This window comes from Lissotriton helveticus, chromosome 2_1 (assembly GCF_964261635.1).
Source record: "Lissotriton helveticus chromosome 2_1, aLisHel1.1, whole genome shotgun sequence".
NCBI classification, from domain to species: domain Eukaryota; kingdom Metazoa; phylum Chordata; class Amphibia; order Caudata; family Salamandridae; genus Lissotriton; species Lissotriton helveticus.
In genome coordinates, this window is record NC_136059.1 from 824,809,852 (window position 1) to 824,832,186 (window position 22,335).

Genomic DNA, 22,335 nt, shown 5'->3' on the forward strand with positions numbered 1-22,335 from the left:
AATATGTGACATGATCAGCAGTGGATTGCGGGTGCGCGATATATAGTTAGTGCAACTGACTATATATGCAAATTTCAATGGTTTTGTGTGAGTAAAATAAGGTTTTGTAAATGCTAATTCCTAACTATATATGGTGTATAACCTATGGTTTTTTCAGTGAATTTTCAAGGTTTTGTAAATGCTAATTCCTAACTATATATGGTCTATAACTATGGTTTTTTCAGTGAATTTCAATGGTTTTTTAATAGCAAATATCAAAAGCTTTAAAATGTATTCTTCTTTAAATCGAAAAATATATTTTGTATGTTTTTAATACAATTATTTTATGTATATATTTTTTTTTTATATATTTTTTTTGTTTCGCTACCGGTCCGCGCACCGGGTAGCTTCCCGTTAGCTCAATTTGGTGCCGCGACCCGGTCCGCGAACCGGTAAACGTTCCGTTTGCGCAACTGCTGCATTAGAAAACAACATCGTAAACACAAGATGGCGGACTCCCGTTACGCTACAGGTTAGCTACCCGGTTCGCGTACCGGGTAGCGCCTCTACCGCGAAAAAACTGAATTTTTATTTTTTTATTTTTTGCCCCGCGGGACCCTTTAATAGCCCCCTCATCAATCCTAGGGGGTCAGGAGGGGTCTACCTTGCCCCCTTTCATTAATTTCCCCCTTCGTTTTTCTTCACCTCTTGTCTCTCGATCCTACCGAGAGACAAGATGGCGGCCGCTCCGGACTGTTTAGAATGTTGACAGACACCTTAGAGCCAATCAGCTTCGCTTCGCGAAGTTCCGTTACGCGTCAGGTACGCGAACCGGGGCGCTAACCGGAGCGCTGTTACAGATATATATTTTTTTTTTAACGTTAATTTATCAAAATCCACTGGAGCACATATATTGAGACCTAGCAAAGGCACATCGGGCAAACAATATCTACAATTTTGCCAAGTTTCGTGGAAATCCATTCAGCCGTTCGAGCTAAAAGTGAGTCCAACCGCCCTATGGAAAATTGCATGGGAAAAACGCGTTTTGGGACCCCCCTTTTTTCTCGCCCCCCTTGACGAAACCCCCCCAAATTTTCAGGGGCTGCTCAGAAACAAAATGTTCCATTTTCCTGAAAATTTCAGCCAATTCCGTCCTCAAACGCCAAAGTTATTCGACATAGGATTTTTTTCCTATGGGATTTTTGAAAATTCTAACTATATATACCTACTGGCGACCGCCAGTAGGATATATATATATATATATATATAACAGCTCAAGTGTAAAAACACCAACCACACTCACGGGGCACCAGGCAAGGCTTTTATTCACGACAGGTCGCTAAATAGCTGGAAAACCGGGAACAAGGTAATTGATAATTGTCCTGCTTCGTCGAGTATCCTGACGCGTTTCGAAGGCGGCTGCCTTCGTCTTCAGAGGAAGACGAATTAATTTGCAGGGTAGTAGCAGGAAGTACCCTTCTTTTATGTTCATTGCACGTCCCTGGATGGGCGCCGTGCCTTGTGGTACTTGTAGTCCTGCAAGTGATGCCTACTCACATATGGTGTGCAAGTTCAAAGTTTTCCTTAGTCGTAAAAACGGCCCTGTCCTGGAGACCCCTCGCCAGCCAGGCAGCGTGATGGTAATGGAACAAGGGAGAGGTATATGGTCATCTCCCCACAAGCTGGATGCTCGCCGTTTCTGGGCTCGTTACATCTCGCTGCATGGCGGTGCTCGGCGAAATGCAGTGCTTCTGCGACGCTCTTTCCCATCAAAGCGCCGTTCACTCTTCTCAGGCGGGTGCAGCTAGGAAGGTGATAGGGCCTTCCAATATGTGACAGCTCAAGTGTAAAAACACCAACCACACTCACGGGGCACCAGGCAAGGCTTTTATTCACGACAGGTCGCTAAATAGCTGGAAAACCGGGAGCAAGGTAATTGATAATTGTCCTGCTTCGTCGAGTATCCTGACGCGTTTCGAAGGCGGCGGCCTTCTTCTTCAGAGGAAGACGAATTAATTTGCAGGGTAGTAGCAGGAAGTACCCTTCTTTTATGTTCATTGCACGTCCCTGGATGGGCGCCGTGTCTTGTGGTACTTGTAGTCCTGCAAGTGATGCCTACTCACATATGGTGTGCAAGTTCAAAGTTTTCCTTAGTCGTGAAAACGGCCCTGTCCTGGAGACCCCTCGCCAGCCAGGCAGCGTGATGGTAATGGAACAAGGGAGAGGTATATGGTCATCTCCCCACAAGCTGGATGCTCGCCGTTTCTGGGCTCGTTACATCTCGCTGCATGGCGGTGCTCGGCGAAATGCAGTGCTTCTGCGACGCTCTTTCCCATCAAAGCGCCGTTCACTCTTCTCAGGCGGGTGCAGCTAGGAAGGTGTACAGACAATTCTTCACTCATATTTAACCCCATCTGGGGCAGGCATTGAAAATCGATGATATACTTGGATTCCAGTTTTCTTAGTGATAACTCATAATTCCCACCTCTGACACCCAGATCTACACAGTCTATTACCACCATGCGCATCAAGGTTTCGTCCTGCATGTGATTATCAAAAAATTGTCTGGCCACAGGATATTGCTTATTGTGGGAGCGGATAGCCCGCAGATGTTCTAGCACTCTTTTCTTGGCCTCATGTTTCGTGCTTCCCACGTACCATTTGTTGCATTTGTACACCTTCATGAATGATAAATGTATAGAATGCTGCAGCAATTAGGACATATTGTCAGCCGTCTGTTTTGATTTTATGTATTTTAACCTTTTTAGATGGCACTGGAGGACTATGAGGTAGCACGTATGAGATTACCTTGATGGCACAGACTCGTTTGAGTTTCCTGGAACATGATGCCCACTGGGGCAGTGACTACTTGTGTGACAAGAACACAGGATTGGACAATGGCCATTCAAACTAGGAACTGTGTGAATATGGATTGTGGTGTTGGAACATGCCCAATGTACATCTGGGCCTTATGATATATAATTGTTACACAACCATGCCATTCGTACTTTAATGCCCACTTGGGTGTGACAGCAATATCGGAGATACTTGTATATGCACTAGCAGCTGATTGGGCCCACTGGGGCATTATATGGGTGTGTAGTGGTTCTAACCAATCGTTTTGCACATTCTATATCGAGGGACAGTTCGAGCCAATGGCAACTGAGCTTTCACAATTACGGTGCACGTGACCGCAATATCTTGTAATGAGTGCTGTTACCAGAATAATTATAATCTTTGTATGAATTTGCTATTGATTATTACTTTATTGATCTGTGTGTAATGACTTGAAGGGTCTTTGGGATATTAAAATCCCTTTTGGCGAAATGTACAATTATGCAATTATTAATTGTAATATATGAAAAATATCGGCAAAATGGGCGCCGTAAGGTATAACTATATGCGGCGCAGGTGACGTGTACAAATGTATACACTGCTCAGATATATATTGCTCATTGTTGATGGAGTATCTGCCTAGAGTAATGTGTCCTCCGTGCTTACACTGTTTGTCACATGACTTATCACAGAGGGTGTGTTTTGGGGATTTAAAAATGGCCGCTTGTGTTGGTCAGGCGAGCGTGAACAAGCCGTAATGGTGAAATGCGTCGTGATTTTTCACCTGCAGAAATAAATGGATTGCAAGCAAGCTGAGTGTCCTGGTTCATTTCTTATAATGAGAGGTGATTTGGAGTGAATATATATATATATATATATATATATATATATATATATAGGGTTGGCGCACTGGAAAAAGCCACAAGGTAAGTGCAGATGTATATATATTTATATCTCTATATATATATATCCTACTGGCGGTCACCAGTAGGTAGTTATAGTAAGGACCTATTTCCCATAGGAAATCCGCAACATTCTATTTCGAATAACTTTGGCGTCGGTTGGCCAATCTTGACAACATTTTCAAAATTAATGGCCAGCTCCGGTCCGCTCCTATCCTGAAAGTCTCTGGGTGATTCGTGAAGCGGGGGCCGAGAAAAAAGAGGGTCCCAAAACGTGTTTTCCCCTTGCACTTTTCCATAGGAACCATTCATCACGGCTACAGCCTGAACTGCTGGACGGAATGACACCAAATTTGGAAAAGAGGTAGTCCTTATTTAAGACTCGTGCCTTTTGCTTAAATGGTGTAAATCTGTTCAGTAGTTCCTGAGAAAATGACAATTAAAAGTACATGTATATCTATGGCGGCGGTAGATCCGCGCATCCTGAGCGCACCCTAAGCGCACCATCTCGATTACACGCTGAATGCTAATTGGCTGTCAAGTGGTCAATCAATCAATCAAGCATTTATATAGCGCACTACTCACCCAGAGGGTCTCAAGGCGCATGGGGAGGGGGGTCCGCTACTGCTCAAACAGCCAGGTCTTGAGTTGCTTCCTGAAGGCAAGGTGGTCCTGGGTCAGGCGGAGGTGGGTCGGGAGGGAGTTCCATGTCTTGGTGGCGAGGTAGGAGCCCCTGTGGTGGCTCTCCGGATGCGGGGGACAGCGGCGAGGGCGTGGCTGGTCTATCGAAGCTGGCGTTTGGGGGCGTAGAAGTTGAGGCGGCTGTTGAGGTATCCCGGGCCTTGGTTGTGTAGGGCTTTGTGTGCGTGGGTGAGGAGACTGAAGGTGATCCTCTTGTTGACCGGGAGCCAGTGCAGGTCTCTCAGGTGTCCGGAGATGTGGCTGCGACGGGGGATGTCCAGGATGAGTCGTGCTGAGGCGTTCTGGATCCGCTGGAGTCTCTTCTGGAGTTTGGCGGTGGTTCCGGCGTAGAGGGAGTTGCCGTAGTCCAGACGGCTGGTGACGAGGGCCTGGGTGACCGTCTTCCTGGTCTCGGTGGGGATCCACCGGAAGATCTTACGTAGCATGCGCAGGATGTTGTAGCACGACGAGGAGACGGCGTTGACTTGTCTGGTCATGGAGAGGGAGGAGTCCAGGATGAAGCCCAGGTTGCGTGCGTGGTCTGTTGGTTTGGGTGCGCTGCCTAGGGCGGGGGGCCACCAGGAGTCGTCCCAGGCGGAGGGTGAGGATCCCAGGATGAGGACTTCCGTCTTGTCCGAGTTCAGTTTCAGGCGGCTGTTCTTCATCCATTCGGCTACCTCTTGCATCCCTTCGTGAAGGTTGGCTCTTGCGGTGGCGAGGTCGTTGGTGAGGGAGAGGATCAGCTGGGTGTCGTCGGCGTAGGAGATGATGTTGAGGTTGTGCTGGCGTGCGATGTCTGCGAGGGGGCTCATGTAGACGTTGAAGAGGGTTGGACTGAGCGAGGAGCCCTGAGGAACGCCGCAGATGACTTCGGTGGCTTCAGATCTGAACGGGGGAGGCGGACTCTGTGTCCTTCCGGCGAGGAAGGAGATAATCCACTCCAGTGCCTTCGCCTGGATTCCGATGTTGCTGAGGCGCTGCACTAGAGTACGGTGGCAGACAGTGTCGAAGGCCGCGGAGAGGTCTAGGAGGATGAGGGCTGCTGTTTTGTGGTTGTCAACATTAGAAACCAGGAAGTGTTGGCAGCTATTTTGTGCCTCGGTATATGTGAGGCTGAAGAAGTCAGTGGAACAAGTGAACAAAACATATAACCTTTACCATGCTCATGACTAGCTGAGCTCGTCATGAGGCATGGTGCGTGCAGGGTGCGTGGATCCTGCCATAAAAAAAATAAAAATAAAATGGAGCATCTTTAATAATTAGCCCCCGGGGGTGGGGCAAATCCCTGGGGCAAAAATATAAAAATTGCCCCCCAGCCCCGGGGACTTCCACCCCCCGGGGCTACAAAATAAATGGTTGGGGGTGTTCTGAGGCCCCCCCAGCAAAATACATGGGTCGGGGGGCTCAACGGCACCCCCAAGCCCCGGGGACCTCCACCCCTTTGAAAATAAATGGTTGGAGGGGCTCCAAGTTCCCCCATCAAAATATGTGGGTGGGGAGCTCAATGCCCCCCCCAAGCCCCGGGGACCACCACCCCCCGGTACTTTGCCCCCCCCTCCTGGAGCCGTAGAGGGCCCTGGGGACCGCCATCCCCCAGGCCGGCTCCTGCAGTATCCCGGGGTGCCCACTTCCGGGACACTGCTGTTTGGTATGAGAGGGTGGGAGTCTCGTGGCTCCCACCCTCCCATAGCAAACTTGGTTTGGATTTTGAAAAGGAGAGCAGAGAAACCTGCTCTCTCTTTCAAAATCCAAACGAAATTGCTTTTCCACATGGGGAGCTGCATGTTAGCCTCCCCGGACGTCACCTTCCTAACAGAGACCTGGATGAACTCCTCCTCGGCACCCAACATTGCCATAGCCATCCCAGGTGGCTACAAGATCACCAGAAGGGACCCACCAACGTACCAGGATTAGGTGCCGCAATTGTCTACAGGAATACCCTCAGAAACTCGACCAGCACAGCAAACACCTCCAGCACCGCCAAACACCTGCACTTCCAGATCCACATCGACCCCAACACCACCCTCAGAGGAACACTTGTTTACAGACCCCCGAGGCCCCGGCCACAGTTCATCATCGCCATCTCCAACATCGTCAGCGCGCACGCCGTTACATCTACAGACTACATCCTCCTTGGAGACCTGAATTTTCACCTCGATAAAGCCGACGACAGCAACTCCATCGCTCTGCTCGATAACCTCGCCAACCTCAGACTCAAACAGCTCGTCATGGCCCCCACCCAATCCGCCGGACACATGCTCGACCCCATCCTTTCCGCTAGCAACCACTCACCTTCCGCCACACCGCCGAACTCCACTGGACCGAACACCACTGTGTCCACTTCACCTTCGAGAAACCCACCATGCACCACTCCCAACGGATCCCCCAGCTCAGCTGGAACAAGATCACCGAAGACCAGCTCATCACCGCCCTCGCCTGAGACCCACCTACTGACACCAACACAGCTGCCTGCAACCTCAGGCAATGTATCGACGACTGCGCTAACACTCTCACCCCGATCAAAAAACCCTCAAACAGACGCACAAACAAAGGCCAGCTGGTTCACCACCGACCTCCAGAAGTACAAGTGGACTTGCCGAAGACTCGAAAAAAAGTGGCGCCTCGAACATACACTGGACAACCATGCAGCCCTCGAATGCCAGCCGCAAGCACCACCAACTCATTCGAGCCACCAAAAGGACCTCCTTCAAGGAATGCATCGACAACGCACACAACAGCAAAGAGCTCTTCAACATAGGGAAGTAACTCTCCAACCCCAGCTCCAGCTCCATTGACATCCCGCCGATGCAAGACCTATGTGACTCCCTAGCCACCTTCTTTCACCTCAAGATCGGGGACCTCCAAAACTGCTTCAACACCCAGACCCTTCCGACAGCCGCCAACACCGCAGACTCACCAACCCCCAGCCTCACCAACCTCCTGGTCTCCTGGCCCCACATCAACGATGACAACACCATCAAAACCATGAACATCATCCACTCCGGCTCACCACCCGACCCCTGTCCTCACCACATCTTCAACAAAGCAAACCGCATCATCGCACCCCAAATCTGGAAGATCATCAACCGCTCCTTGAAGACCGCCACCTTCCCGGAAAGCTGGAAGCACTCCGAGATCAGCGCACTACTCAAGAAACCCACAGCGGACCCAAAGGACATCAATAACTTCCGGCCCATCTCCCTGCTCCCGTTCCTGGCGAAAGGCATCGAAAAGATAGTCAACAGGCAACTGACCCACTTCCTTGAGGAGAACAACATTCTGGACCCGTCACAATCAGGATTCAGCAGCAATCATAGCACAGAAACCACCCTTATCACTGCCACCGATGACATCAGGACACTGCTGGACAACGGCGAAACAGCGTCCCTCATCCTCCTGGACCTCTTGGCCGCCTTTGATACCGTCTGCCACCACACCCTACGCACACACCTCTATGATGCTGGAATCAGCGACAAAGCCCTGGACTGGATCACCTCCTACCTCACCAACAGAACCCAGAGGGTCTGCCTCCTCCCATTCCGTTCTAAAGCCACCAAGATCATCTGCGGTGTGCCACAAGGATCATCCCTCAGCCCTACCCTTTTCTACATGGCTCCGCTCGCCAACATCGTCCGCTTGCACAACCTCATCATCATCTCTTACTCCGATGACACCCAGCTGATAACTCACTCACCAAGGACCCCGCCACCACCAAAACCAACCTCCACGAAGGATTGAAGGCCGTCGCCGACTGGATGAATGACAGTCACCTGAAACTTAACTCAGACAAGACAGAGGTCCTCATCCTCGACTCCACCCTCTCCGCCAGGGACTCCTCTTGGTGACCAGCCGCTCTGGGAGCCGCACCGACACCCACCAACCATGCATGCAACCTGGGGTTCATCCTGGACTCATCGCTCTCAATGACTCAGCAAGTCAACGCCATCCCGTCCTCCTGCTTCAACACCCTCCGCATGCTTCGCTAGATCTACAGATGGATCCCCACTGGTACCAGAAGTATGGTCACCCAAGCCCTCCTCAGCAGCAGACTGGACTACGGCAACACCCTATATGCAGGGACCACGACCAAACTCCAGGATAGACTTCCAACGCATACAGAACGCCTCCGCAAACCTCATCCTCTACATCCCCCGCCGCACCCACATCTCTGCCTACCTGAAAGACCCGCACTGGCTCCCAGTCAATGAGAGGATCATCTTCAAGCTCCTCACCCACGCTCATAAAACACTCCACAATTCCGGACCAGCATACCTCAACAGACATCTCACCTTCTACACCCCGAATCGCCAGCTTCACTCTGCCGGCCTTGCCCTCGCCGCCATCCCACACATACACAAAATGACCAGCTGCAGCAGATCTTTTTCCTACCTCTCCACCAAGACATGGAACACCCTCCCCACCCATCTGCGAGAGACCCAGGACCTGCTGACCTTCAGGAGACGTCTCAAGACCTGGCTGTAAGAGCAGTAGCTGCACTACCCCCCGCCCCCCCCCCCCTCCTCAGCGCCTTGAGACCCACACAGGTGATTAATGTGCCATACAAATGATTGCTTGATTGATTGATTGAATAGAAATCACAAGACTTTCCCTGGGCCAAGTACCTAAAAATTCTATTCTTAGAGATTCTGTTTTGTGAGTCCTTAAGCAATGTATTCTACTACCTTTGGAGTAATAGAAACATTCATATGCAGCAGGCCCCTATTAACTTTGCCCATCAGCACTGATTCAGTTAACCTGTTTTGTTTGTGGATCACCTTATTTGTTTTACCTAACCTCTAGGTGCAGCTTTTTGGGCAAGGCATCTTTCTATCTGGCTATGTGCAAAGGTATCATCTTGCCCATTCACAACTTTGACTGCCTCTCATATAGACTCAAGAAAGATATTTGGTTTGAGATTATGAAAAAAAATAAACCATAGTATACTGGGTGTGATATTTTTTAATGAGAAGTCTAGTCCCCTATTTCCACCAGATGGAGTTGATGGGGATCGCAATTTCAGGCGTAGAGTAACAGATGCATGTTCTTATACCGAGATTGCACCAATAGGTATACTTGAATATAAAACCTGCTCTCAAACTATGTCAGTATTTCAGGAGTAGGTATGGTTCCCACACAGATGCCAAACTTCGGAGTGATATATGACTTATTATATTTACTGATCTTAACTTGACTCAGCAGTATCAAATGGCAATTTAAGGCAACTGGTCAAATAAAGAAGCGTTAATGAGTGAAAGTTTTGTTGGAATGTTTCACCCAGATTTGGAGGAATATTGACAATATAGGAATGATATAGAAATGGTGTGGCATGATTTTGCAGACATTTACACTTTGGGGAAGTATAAGTGTCCATTGTTTAGCTTTTTAGTGTATTAGATCATCGATTTATAACGCACAATAAACAGAATTACACCACAAATCTTACTATAATTCTCATCCCCGTAATCTGAAACATTAAACTACTACCTAATACATTTCAGAATCATTCATTACTCCACTTTTGACAAAGCCTCATTATCGTATATTGTTCCTAACATTTATTGATCTTAATTACAATTTCAAACCGTAAAATTAAAAAAACGGCATTGCTTATGCCAACTTGTCGGTGGCTTTCTCACTTTTCCTCTCATAAGTAGTGCAATCGACCACTGCACTTAATAGCAATATTTAGGCGTTATGATTATTTATTGTATGGCTTGCTTCTGGGTATCATGCATGCTCCCAAAATGTTTATGAACACTGAATATTGGACTAGAACTAGTTCAATTATCCGGCTTAGTGCACTTACATTGTTTATCATATACAATAAACAATTCCTAAACAGTGGCAGATCTTCCGGCTTCAACCTCAATACAAGGGATAACAAGGCTTAACATTTACCACCATATAGAATGCACAAATACAAAATGTTAGTGTTTTTGGGAGAACTGGTATGAAAGGATTAAATATATTAACAGCATGATGACTTCGCAGAAACGGTTTGGGATAATGTAACATGTTGTAAAAATACAGAATATACAGAAACGGTTTAAAGTGGAAGATTGATGTATTGGTGGGATGGACAACTTTTAAAAAGCTACAGTTTCTGTCATGTGCGAAGTTGCAAATGTTTTGAGACTTTTTTGCCAGATAGCTTATGACTTTTTATATCTTGTTTTCTTGTAAAATTCACGCTTTCAATTACTTAACTGGTTGACTTTTCCAGATTGTGGATCAGACACAAATATTTCGGAAACAGTGTTACAAGATGATGATTCCTTTTGCTCCTCTCCTGGGGAGAAGCTCCAATCTCCTCTTACTCAGCGATACCAAACCTGTAGAGCAAATCTTCAAAGCACAAGCAAAATGGAACTCTCTTCTGAAAGCGTCTACAGTCAGGAGCTAAAGTTGCCCGATGGAGTGGAGATAATCAGTGTTAAACCATCAGCAGGTTTGTAACCTATGTAATCAGAAAGGAATGTTTAATTTAAACACTATCCAGTTTGACTCCTACTCCAGATTACTTAATTTTTCTCCACCTCCAGTGAGATGTATAGCCTTTAATTTTTTTAATACATCAGGGCTTATGAAAAGGCCTTGTATATGTAAATACGTTTGTCAAACACTGACCCTTTAGGAAAGCTGGACTCAAAACTTTTAAGTAGAAAAGGCCTGCCTGGTAAGCAGTTTGCCAATAGTTGTACCCTTATGGAGGTATCTTATGTGCGGTGTGCTGGAGAATCTATAAACCCCGGGCTGATTTATATTGAATGGTTTAGTTTTATATTTTCCCTTTTTTCTTTTTAGGTTGAGTCTACCAGACTGCGCAAGCTGTCTAGTTGTGAAAGACCTACTGTGGGCAACTTAGGAACGTACAGGGAGGGCCTGCCCATTCCTTGCCCTTCTTTTACTTTATTATCACTTTCATTTACTTGCTACTTATTCAATGGCTTTTCTTATCCCAACTTGTCCATCTTGTGTCTGTCCTTCACCTGGAGTTTAGCCTATACTATTTCTCTGATGGCTGGTTTCTGTCCTCCCACTGCTCTCTTTTAGGGATTTTTTTTGAAGGTGCTGTATTTCCAGCAAGCTTTACTTCTAATTTGTAAATCACTCTTCTATGGCTGTCGACCATATTGGGATTGGAAGTTAAAAATGCCAAAATAGGTACTTTGTGTCTTGAAGCATGGCCCCCACAGCGGCCATTTTGCAGTGCTTTTTTTTTTTTTACAAGATTAACTGCTTAACCATGCTGCCCATGCATGAGCATCCATCTTGAAATGATTTTATAAAGTTAAAAAAAATGGAATAAGATGACCACCAAGTGTGCACATGTGGCCATTTTAGAATAGGAAATTTACAGGAGAACCTATATCAATATGAACAATCATTAAAGGTCAAGATTTGTTTTGTTTGTCAAAGCCTGTTTGATTTTTAATAACAATGTATTACTGTGAATATGGAGTACTTATGACTACAAGTATTGCATGCTGGTGGCTGCCTTTATTCCAGATCCAAAGTTACATTGGTGAATAAGAGCAGAGCGACATTCTATTTACCACCTGCTATTTGTACTAAGCACTGCACCATAGATTCACATTAGTACCTATAACTGTGACTCTTTTGACAATAATATCCTACTCATTAAAAGGAGATTATATTTGTTAAAGACATGGATTCTTGTGTGCATAAATCTTTACTACTATGTAACATGGCCGCAATGATGGAAACACAAACTCAGAAAAATAGTAGTTTAATAAAGTAAATGCATCAAATGTGTGCCTGTGTACACTAATTAACTTCCTTCATCTGATAGAGCCATCTAGCTGCAGATTCCTTACCTTTGAATTTCGAAGCAATACCCGTACGCGCCAGTAGGTGGCGGCGGTTGGCTCCACCTGACATTGTCGGCGGCGTCCGTGCCAGAAGTGACATCCATGTCACCTATGTAGGCGCCACCTCGGCGCGCTGATGTCAGATCTTTCCATTCCATGCCAGCCAGCGCAGATCTGTGAAGAGAGCTACCCTATGTCACTTTTTGACAGGTTTTGTACACCCCTTTTTGATGTGCAGACTTTTTCATCATGTCTAGGCAGGCTTCTAGAGTCAAACCATGTGGCACCTGTCACCGTACCATGTCTGCGACAGATCTACACCTGGTTTGACTATGGTACCTGGAGCGTGACCATGACTCAGTCGTGCTTTGATTGCCAGGCCATTGCTCCTAAATCTTTCAGGGAGCGGTCCCGAAAGCTACTTGCGGCCTTGCACCTGGCACTGCATTGCTAGACTCCTACGAGGTTCGTTCCCAGTCGAGAAGAATGTTCTGGCATCACTAGGGGTCCCAACTCCTCGTCCTCCCACTCAAAGTTGTCAGGTAGGTCAGGTCAGAGGTATAAGAAACCCAAGAAGTTGAAGCATGCCTAGACTTCTCCCCATCCTTCTGTCGACGTGGCAGAGGAGCCTCAGCGTTCTGGGCCTCGTTCTTCTGAACCTGCACCTGGGACGGCTCAGCGTTGCCCTGCTTTTCCTGAAGCCTGAGTGAACCCCTGCCCAGTTTAAAGAATGTTATAGTGCCATGTGCCTCAGATTTGGGTGACCTGACCGTACCGGCGCGCCTTTGGGCCACTTAGGCTCCTGTTCTCCAAGCCATCCTGCTTTAATTGAAGGTCGATATGCTGGTCTTCAAATGCTGCCATTCTGTGCCATAAGTTCTTGTGGTCTTCTGAACGTGCATCCATTGTGCGTTCAAGGTCATCTACGCTCCCCCCCCCCAATCTCCATGACGTCTCATTGAATGTCTCTGAGGCAGGTCTTGAATTCTGTTTTGATGGAGCCAATTTCACTTTTCATTTCTTGCAGAAAAGTGGTCATAAAAGCCTGCGTGACTGGAACCACCATGGAAGTCTCCTCAGCCATAGTTTCGGGGGGTTCAGGAACCGGTGTCAGCGCAGTGCTGGGTTTCATCCAGAGAGAGGTCACTGGATTATCTTTAGCCAGGGTGGGGAGGGAATCTTTAGCCCGTGGCATGGTTGTATCAGTAGAAAAGGGGTCCAGCACTCTGGACGCAATAGTGATGGCTTGTGGGGTTAAGGCAATGTTAATGTCTCACAGGAGGGAGTAACAGGCCATTTGTGGCTGGGCCAGAGGGTTCTCAGCTAGTATGGTGGAGATTTGACTTATCTATCTCCAGAAGTGTGTATATATACCCTTGCTAATTTCAGAGGGTACAGCGAGCAAACCAGTGAGCACCTCGCAGGTTCAGGCGGAGGGGGGGAAGGGAGCCCCACTCGGATGAAATCATCTTGCACACAAGGCCCCCGCCGCTCAAACAGCTGTTGAAGCTCTCTGGAAAGTGAGGAGTCCACGCTATGGCAGAGGAGGAAAGTGAGAGGCGTAAGCAGTCGAACCCCTTACCTCCTCCACCGCTGCAGACTATCAGGCTCACCCAGGCGAAAGTGACATCGCTATCCGCTAGGTGGCGATGGCTAGACCAGGGCTCAAGGCAGTAGGTCAGGAGTTGTGGGAGACCAGAGCTGTCTCTTCCCTCCAGGCTGCCTCAGAGGCCACACCCTCCAGCCTCGATTCATGCAGCGGGCAGCTAGGGGGACCTCAGCCACAGTCCCCTGTCAAGACGAGTGTCCGTTTCAGGCTCCGACGGTGATGAAATCCAGGGGCAGGTCGCACCAGTCTCAACAGGAGGCCCACCCTGGGAAGGCCCTGTCGAGCCCACCAGTTGTCACTGGGGCAGGAAATGCGATGTGCACGGCCTGAGCCCAGGGCAGCCGCCTATTCATTGGTGAATATTGAGTACGTTGAGGCTGGCCTTAATCTCCACGGTCAGGGGGAGGTGGCACCAGCGCCCCGTCACTGGGCCAAAAAGACAAGATGGCGGCTCCAGGCACCTTAGCGAGTTCGCAGACGGAACCTCTATACCCGCCGGCAGGTCGTTCCAGCGCTCTCGAAAGCACCCGGCACTGCTCGGTAAGAGAGTGATCTTGGGTTTGGGTGGGTGCCAAGGAAGCGCCGATGCTTAGGATTAGGCCGCGGAGGCGCAGAGACTGGCATCCTACTCCATTCGTAGTTTAGCCACGCCCCCATATATAATGTATTTTTAACAAGATATGCCAGTCTGATAGTTGGAAAATCTGAAGCTCACACCCCACCAATTTTACTGAGCAAGCTAATCCCCTGGCAACAAGCTCAGAGTGGAAACTGATAGAGGAGTTCAGAAAAAAATTAACATTTGGGGCAAACAACTGTGGTCAAGTGACTGTTCAGTATATAAGCAAGTATGCAATATACAAGGTATTGCACAGAGTGGTATGGAATGGCTTTGAACATAATCTAATCAGAGAGACTCTTACATCACCTGGTAAAGAAAAAAAAAACTTGGGAGAAAACCATGTGTTAAAAGATCAAGACTCCAAATGTCCAAGAGTCTTTTATAGCTACATTGATTTAAATCTAGGGACTCATTTCCCTCCATATTAAAAAAGTGAGAACCATTTTTAGATACTACAGGGAGTTCTAATGTGCATTAGTGAATTTTCGAAGATGTGTGCTTTTCAGGAGCATGCATAAAAAAGGGCCCTTAAGCTGCGGAAAGGGCATTCAGAGCTCCATTTCCAAGTTAAACATTAGCTTCAAGTAGCTATCAAGGACAGACCAGACATCCTTTAAAGAATCTTGTAGCTAATTCCCTGTGTATACAGCCGGGCCATGCACGCTTAATAAGCTTTATTCATGTTAAGTTACACATCATTTGGAAAGGGTGCCTACAGCAAGCAGGCTTCATGGCACTGTCATCTTGGTCAAACAGTATGGGATACTGAACCCCCAAAGCATTTGAGTGGCCACTGTTTCCCCTTCTACCTGTGTTCTTCATATTTAACCTTGTGAGTAAGTGTAGGAAAGTAGGATCTTCTTGCATGGTCATCCCCACTTTTTGCTGATGTCATCCTTTTTTCTGCATCCTTTTTTCTGACTAGTCTGGCTGGGATCCTGCTAATCAGGAACCCAGTCACTGTGCTCTCTACCTAAATTAGACTTTGGTATGTACTTTGACACCTGTCTAATTAGCTACTGGTGTACCCTTCTAAGTCCCTAGTATATGGTACTTGGGTACCCAGGGCATATGTACACCGGGGTCTCCCATGGGCTGCAGCATGTATTATGCCACCATGAGAGATTACGAAGACTGTGACTACAGGCTTGCCATTGCAGCCTGTTTGAGCTGTTGGTAGCACCACTCACAACAGATATATGTTTCATTACATCTGAGGTCACTGCACTTCACCTATAAGGCACCCCTAAGGTAGGCCGTTTAATCTGGAAGGCAGGGTGCTTGGTAATAAGTGTGAGGGTGCCGTGCATGAGCACGACGCTCCCTACAAACCTAGGAGATGATTCTCCCTGCTTTATAAGTATAGTCAGACATTTTATACCTATAGTGGACATCAAATCAATTACAAGACGTCTAACTATGTATTGGATGCACCAAAACCGGTCATGTTTGTTATCAAACAAGTTGGAAGCCTACCCCAACACTGATTCCAGTGTCAGATGTAGGATCTCATATACTGGGGTGTGGGGGGGCTGCACTAGGGAGCACCCCTGTATTCCCTGTACCAGCCTTTTAGGGTCTAACTGCAAGGTAGTGCTGCTGCCAACCACATACACAAATCTGCCCTCCTGCTGCTGAGCCAGGCTCCAGCAGGGGATGGTAGAACAACAGATTTCCTGTCACAGGGAAGTGTAACCACCTCCCATACAGGACTTAGTGTATTGGGCTGGGGTGGGGGTGCTTGTGAGCGCCACCAGTCTGCTTTGAAGGGCACATTTGGTGCCCTCCTTGCATACTCCTTTTGTAACCAGTTCAGGGAGCCATTGGCTCCTGCTCTGGCAAAAACTGAACAGTGGACATGGGAGTATCTTCCCCTCTGTCCAGTCCCTCCTCTTGAAGGGATCCCTTCATTGTCCCAACCCATTCCCTAGGGTACCTAAGGGCTTACCTGTTGGTGGATCTTCAGATTCATCGTGGGACAATATTCAGATCTGAAACCACTTCATCTTCAACCCGCTTGGACACATTTGACTTCCCTTTAGAAACCAAGACTACATATGGAAGACTCCTGCTGCGCCTGGAATTGTCGTCCTGCCAGTCTACTGCATCGTCTGTGCCTTTGCTACACACAGGTTCTTCTCCATGCCTGTGGGCATGAAAGACACCCAAAGGACTCTCCCATGGAGTGAAGGAGTCACTCTTCTACATCTGCAGGCATCGCTACTAAGCTGACCGGTCTTCTGCTCCTGACATCCCACAGACTCCGAAAGGCTCAGCAACACAGGTGGTGGTTCTTCAACTCCCTTGAGGCCTGCACTGTCTTCTCAGCAAGTTTGAAGCTGTATCCCTCATCGGAACTGCTTGAGCAGTACCCCTGTGCACCATGTCGACTTGCCATTGCTAAGGCTTGTTGACTCTCTTCTCCAGAGATCTTCGGGCTCCAAGAAACTCCAGCCTCCAGCATCTCTTGCTACCAAGATTCTTAAAGATGATGCTGTGGTTAGTATAGATAAGACTTTATGGTCTTTAGGAAGAAGAGCTGCACAGCAGTTCCCAGAAGACCTAAAGGACCTGCAGAGGGATTTACTACTACCTTTGTTACTTCCACCAGGTCCAAGGAACGCTGTGGTGAAGATCCAGGGAGAGATCCCACATCAGGAGAAGAATGTGGGCCCATTCAACGTCGAGGGTGGACTCTGTCACCACTAGTTCGACATCAAGAACAAGGTTGCGGACGTAAAACTATCAACAGCAAGTAGACATTTGACATTGAGGGACTCCTCTTGTATCACATCTTTCTGCTGACCCAGTCATCAAATTAAAGAAGAGAAGAACTCCACAGTCTCCAGACTGACTACTCAAGTGCATTTTTCAGGGAAATCGCCCCAGCAGTTCCCTTGTCTGTCTTTTTTTCTCTCCAGATATGCAACATCTCCACAAACTCATCCACTATCATAAAAATAGATTATTCCGCCAGCTGCACTTGAGCCTTTGCAGCCCACAGCACCTTCTTCACCAGTACTACCTAATCCGGTTCTTCCTCCTCTTGCCACTGCTCTTATTGGATGGTACAATAGGTCACTGTGGGAGACTCTTTAAAAATTAACAGAACAAGTTACCTAGAGGGAACAGACGGGTCTTCTTAGAAGTACTGCAGGAAAGTATGATGGTATCTCACCAGGTGATTAGGGTGGTTGCTGATGCCGTGAAACTAGCTTCCCATGGCTATTTTCATGATCTGGCTCTTGACTTATTTCTATGGCTTCCTTTCACAGGTTTAAAGCCGGTCACTCAACAAAAGATTTTAATCCTTACTGTCTCTGGAATGACATTGTTTAGAGCTAATGCGGGTGAATAAATGCAGCGCGTGAAAGCCTAGTTGTAAACACTAAATGGGTTGAAAAAAAATAGATTCCTTTAAGCATTACGACAGACAGTCTAACATAAGCGCATTTAAAAAACCTTAGTGGCCCCAGCAGTACCACGAGCAATCATTTCAGCTGCGTGAAGCGAAGACAGGAAGAGGTTGCTAGCAAACATCAGTGGCCGCAGGAAATCCATCCAAACTCCCCTCTTGTCCTTCTTTGATCCGCTACTATGGTAGGGGAAAGCATCATCTGTTATCCGTTAAAATGGAAAACAAATTACAACAGACCCATGGATGTTGTAGAAGCTGGCTATTTTTTGTGGTTCAAGTCACCACCTCCGTACATTCCACTGAAGAAATCTCAATATCATTTAGACTTGCTTTGTTTGGAAGTTAGCACCCGCCTTGCCAAAGATGACATAGACCCTGTCCTCGAGCACCTGAAAAGGAAGAGAGTTTGCTCCTGCTCATTTCTGGTTCAGAATAGAGGACCAAAGTAGGAATATCATCGTATTGTAGATATGAGGACTATGAACAATTTCATAAAGAAATTAAAGTTTCACTTGTTGCCACTTGGCCAAATGTACCCCCAACTCCATTAAGGGATTATATGGGTGCCATAGAGCTCCAATATGCATACTTTCACATTCCCATCATTCAAAGGCATTGCAGACTATTGAGATATTTGGTGGGCAATGCTCATTACCAATTCAAAGTCCTAAAATCTACCCATCAGGACTTTTAGAAGTGCATGTCAGTAGTGGCAGCACACCTCAGAAAAATGTGAATCTAAGTGTAGCCTTTCCTAGGGGTCTGGCTTATATAGTCTTGAACACCTCAAGAAACCCAGCATCACTTTAACATGACTTTGTCTTTCACCATTTGGGCCTTAGGGTAAATCACTCCAAGTGTACAGCAACTCCAGTAATGTGCCTCCTCTACTTGGGGACTTGTTTGTCTGAAGTGGTCTGAGTCTTCTAAAGTCAAAATGCCCACCAGCCCTTGTCACTCTTTGGCTCAGCAGCTTCCCGTATCTTTCTGGTGCCAAATGCCAGTCTGCAGATGAGGCCATTGCAACAATGTTGGAAGACCAGTGGTCTTAGGCAGTTGAGGCAGCAAGCTGACTTTATCACAGACCCCAATTCAATCCCTACCATGGTGCTATTGATAATCTAATCTGCTGTGCTTCTCTGCTGGGCGTGTGAGCCCATATTGATGGTCGATAAACCAGCTTTGGTGGTTGTTGAAAGAAAAAATATTACAGTAACCTTCTGGAGTTGAGGACTGTTCTTCTGGCTGTTGTTCTCGTGGGTATCTCGAAGTCATAAAAATCCCAACAGCATGTAGATTCCTCCAGGGTTCCAACTGTCTCCTGTCATTTTCAGTCTTTACATGGAGCGACTAGGTGTTCTACTCACAGATAAGAGCATCAAGATTCACCACTATGCTGGTTACACAACTCTACTTGAAAGTCCCTTCTGATTCAGACATCCAACATCTCAAACACTGCGTGATCATCACCCAGACCAGATGTCCAGCGCCTACCTGAAGCTCTATCGAACCAAGAACCAATTCCTATTATTTGCCAACAGCAAACAAAATCTAGTACAAACCTGGCTCAGTCACATAAACCTTGACTGCTTCGAAGCCCAACACTTTCCAAATGACGAATCCCTCAAGGAACCCATTGCCAAAAATCCGAAGATGGCCTGGTGCCAACTCCCTCTTCTTCAAAGGTAGTCAAACCATTTCTTACAGAAAGTGACTTGTACTCTGTTATCTGGATAGTGGTAATGCCCTACTCCATCGTCCTCTTGCCAGCCCATACCATCTTCAAGCACAGCTGCATCATTTACAAAGCCATCACAATCCGTACCCCCGCTTATCATGCAGACAAGATTACAATCTCTGGTGTTGCTCGGCACACCAGCAGCCAGTCACCTTCGGACTGCAGGCAAATACGTTTAAAAAATAAAACAAAAGACAATAGGCTGGTGGGTTCTAGATATTATACAGGAGCAGAATTGTCTAGAGCTCAGGCAAACTCCAGCAAATATCCCCTATCGTCAACACAGATTGTCTGAAGTACATCTGTGCCTCCTTCGTGAGGAGGGGCAAACCCTGCTGGACAAGGGAGCCATAGAGCCTGTTCCGCACCACCACCGTGGAAGGGTGTATACTCCCTTTACTTTCTTATCCCAAAGAAAGACCACTCCCTCAGGCCCATCCTCAATCTAAGGCCTCTCAACAAATACATTCTGTTTGAAAACTTCTATGTGGTTACTCTACAGGAAGTTATACTACTCTTGTGGAAAGGTGACTTCATGACTGCCCTGGACCTATAGGACTCCTACTTTCACATATCCATCCACCCAGCACATCATGGATATCTGAGGTTTGTAGTAAGTGGACACCATTGTCAATTTAAAGTTCTCCCCTTCAGGGTTACCACTGCACCAAGCGTCTTCACCAAATGTCTGGCAGTAGTAGCCCCTCATCTAAGGAGTAGCACCACTCACATGTTCCCTTACCTAGATGACTGGCATAGCAAGAGTGCCACGAGCAACTCTGTCTAGAGCACACCCAGACCACAATTCACACCCTGTACAGTCTGGGTTTTACCATCATTCTGACCAAATCCCACCTTTAACCTCTTCAGGTACACCCTTTCCTTGGTACAGTCCTGCATGCATGGGTGAGAAAATCTTACCCATGTCCAGCCAAAGTACAAGCCTTCTAAAACTTGCCTCTTTTTCAGCCAGATTGACAGGTAACATTCAGAGCTGTGATGCACCTCCTAAGCATGATGGCATCTTGCATAGCTATAGTTCCTCATGCCAGGATCCACATGCATCTGTTACAGTGTGCTTAGCTGCACAATGGTCTCAAGTGGAGAGTCATCTACAAGGTCTAGCGTTGTTTTGAGCCTCATGCATTGCTCTTTGAAGTGGTGGAACATAAATAATTTGTCACAGGGACTGCCCTTCCTCAACCCATTTCCTCAAGAGACCATCATAATGGGGACCTCACTCACAGGTTGGCAAGCTCATCTCAAACATCTTCCTGTTCAGGGTCATTGGTCCCCTATCCTGCAACTTTTTCACATCAATCACCTGGAGCTGCTGTCAATACAGCTTGCTGTACACGCTTTTCTCCCCATCATTCAGAACTAGACAGTCTCAGAGCTCCGACAGCACAACAGCCATGTTCTATCTACAGAAACAAGGGGGCACACATTCACCTCAGCTGTCCAGTGTAGCCCAAAGGCCCTGGTGGTGGGCAGTTAATTGGAGAATACAAGTACTCATGCAACATGTTCTAGGGGCAGACACGATATAGCGGACCTGCTCATCAGGACGCATCTACAAGTACACAAATGGGAGCTACACTCCCCAGGTATTACTCCAGTATGTTTAGCGCTGGGGGTTACCACAAATAGATCTGTTCGCCACCACCGAAAACGTAAAAATACCTAAGCTTTGCCACCATACTACCACACCCCCAGTCTGCCTCTCACATTCCTACTATTCATGGTGAGGAGATTGAGACAGACATCCCTTACACTCATTCTAGTAGCCATGGTATTTCACGCTGCTAGAACTCTCTATGGCCCCACGTGAAAACTCCCCAATAGATCAGACCTTCTCACATAAAACCACAGCATCCCAGCCGTCAGAAAATCAACCTTGCGATCTGGCTTCCTAGGTCTTAGAATTTGGTTACCTCAACCTACCAGAAGAGTGTATGTTTGTTCTTAAAAGAGGTGCCCGGCCCATCACCAGGGCGTTATGCAGCGATATGGAAAAGAAATTTCACTACTGCCTCCCAATCAATCAACCAATCAATCAATCTATTTGTAGAGCGCCCTATTTACCCGTGAGGGTCTCAAGGCGCTGAGAGGGGGGGGGGGGAGGGGGGGAAGCTTTGCTACTGCTTGAAGAGCCAGGTCTTGAGGAGTTTTCTGAAGGCGAGTAGGTCTTCGGTCTGCCGTAGGTGGGTAGGAAGGGTGTTCCAGGCCTTGGCGGCGAGGTAGGAGAAGGATCTGCCACCTGAGGTTGTTCGTTGGATGCAGGGGACGGCGGCGAGGGCGAGGCTGGTGGAGCGGAGCTGGCGGGTCTGGGTGTGGAAGCTGAGTCTGCTGTTCAGGTAGGGTGGTCCGGCGTTGTGGAGTGCTTTGTGTGCGTGGGTGAGGAGTTTGAAGGTGATCCTCTTGTTGACAGGGAGCCAGTGTAGGTATCTCAGATGGGGGGTGATGTGGCTGCGGCATTGATGATCAGTCGGGCGGAGGCATTTTGGATGCGCTGTAGTGGTCGTAGGTGTTTGGCTGGGATTCCATTGTCATCAGAAATGATGTTCAATAACTGTAATCGATTAGAGTTATGTCACAGTGGTTGGTTTAGGGCACCTTCTAGATCATACTCAGTATTCTTTGTTTGTGGATCCATCCTAAATTTCATTGTGGGTATTTTACGTGCAGCGAACAGTTATTGTTTCTTGGCTTTAGATAG

The 22,335-nt window shown here is 47.4% G+C and overlaps 1 protein-coding gene across 4 annotated transcripts in view; it reads left to right on the forward strand.

Annotated features, from left to right (window-relative positions):
- DMXL1 (Dmx like 1) overlaps positions 1 to 22,335 on the forward strand; it is a 2,287,446-nt gene that overhangs the window by 863,672 nt on the left and 1,401,439 nt on the right. For all 4 annotated transcript variants that reach the window (XM_078675553.1, XM_078675555.1, XM_078675552.1 and 1 more), the window contains one exon: positions 10,621 to 10,845. In XM_078675553.1, coding sequence (XP_078531679.1) covers positions 10,621 to 10,845 — 225 coding nt within the window. The remainder of the gene's footprint in view (positions 1 to 10,620; positions 10,846 to 22,335) is intronic.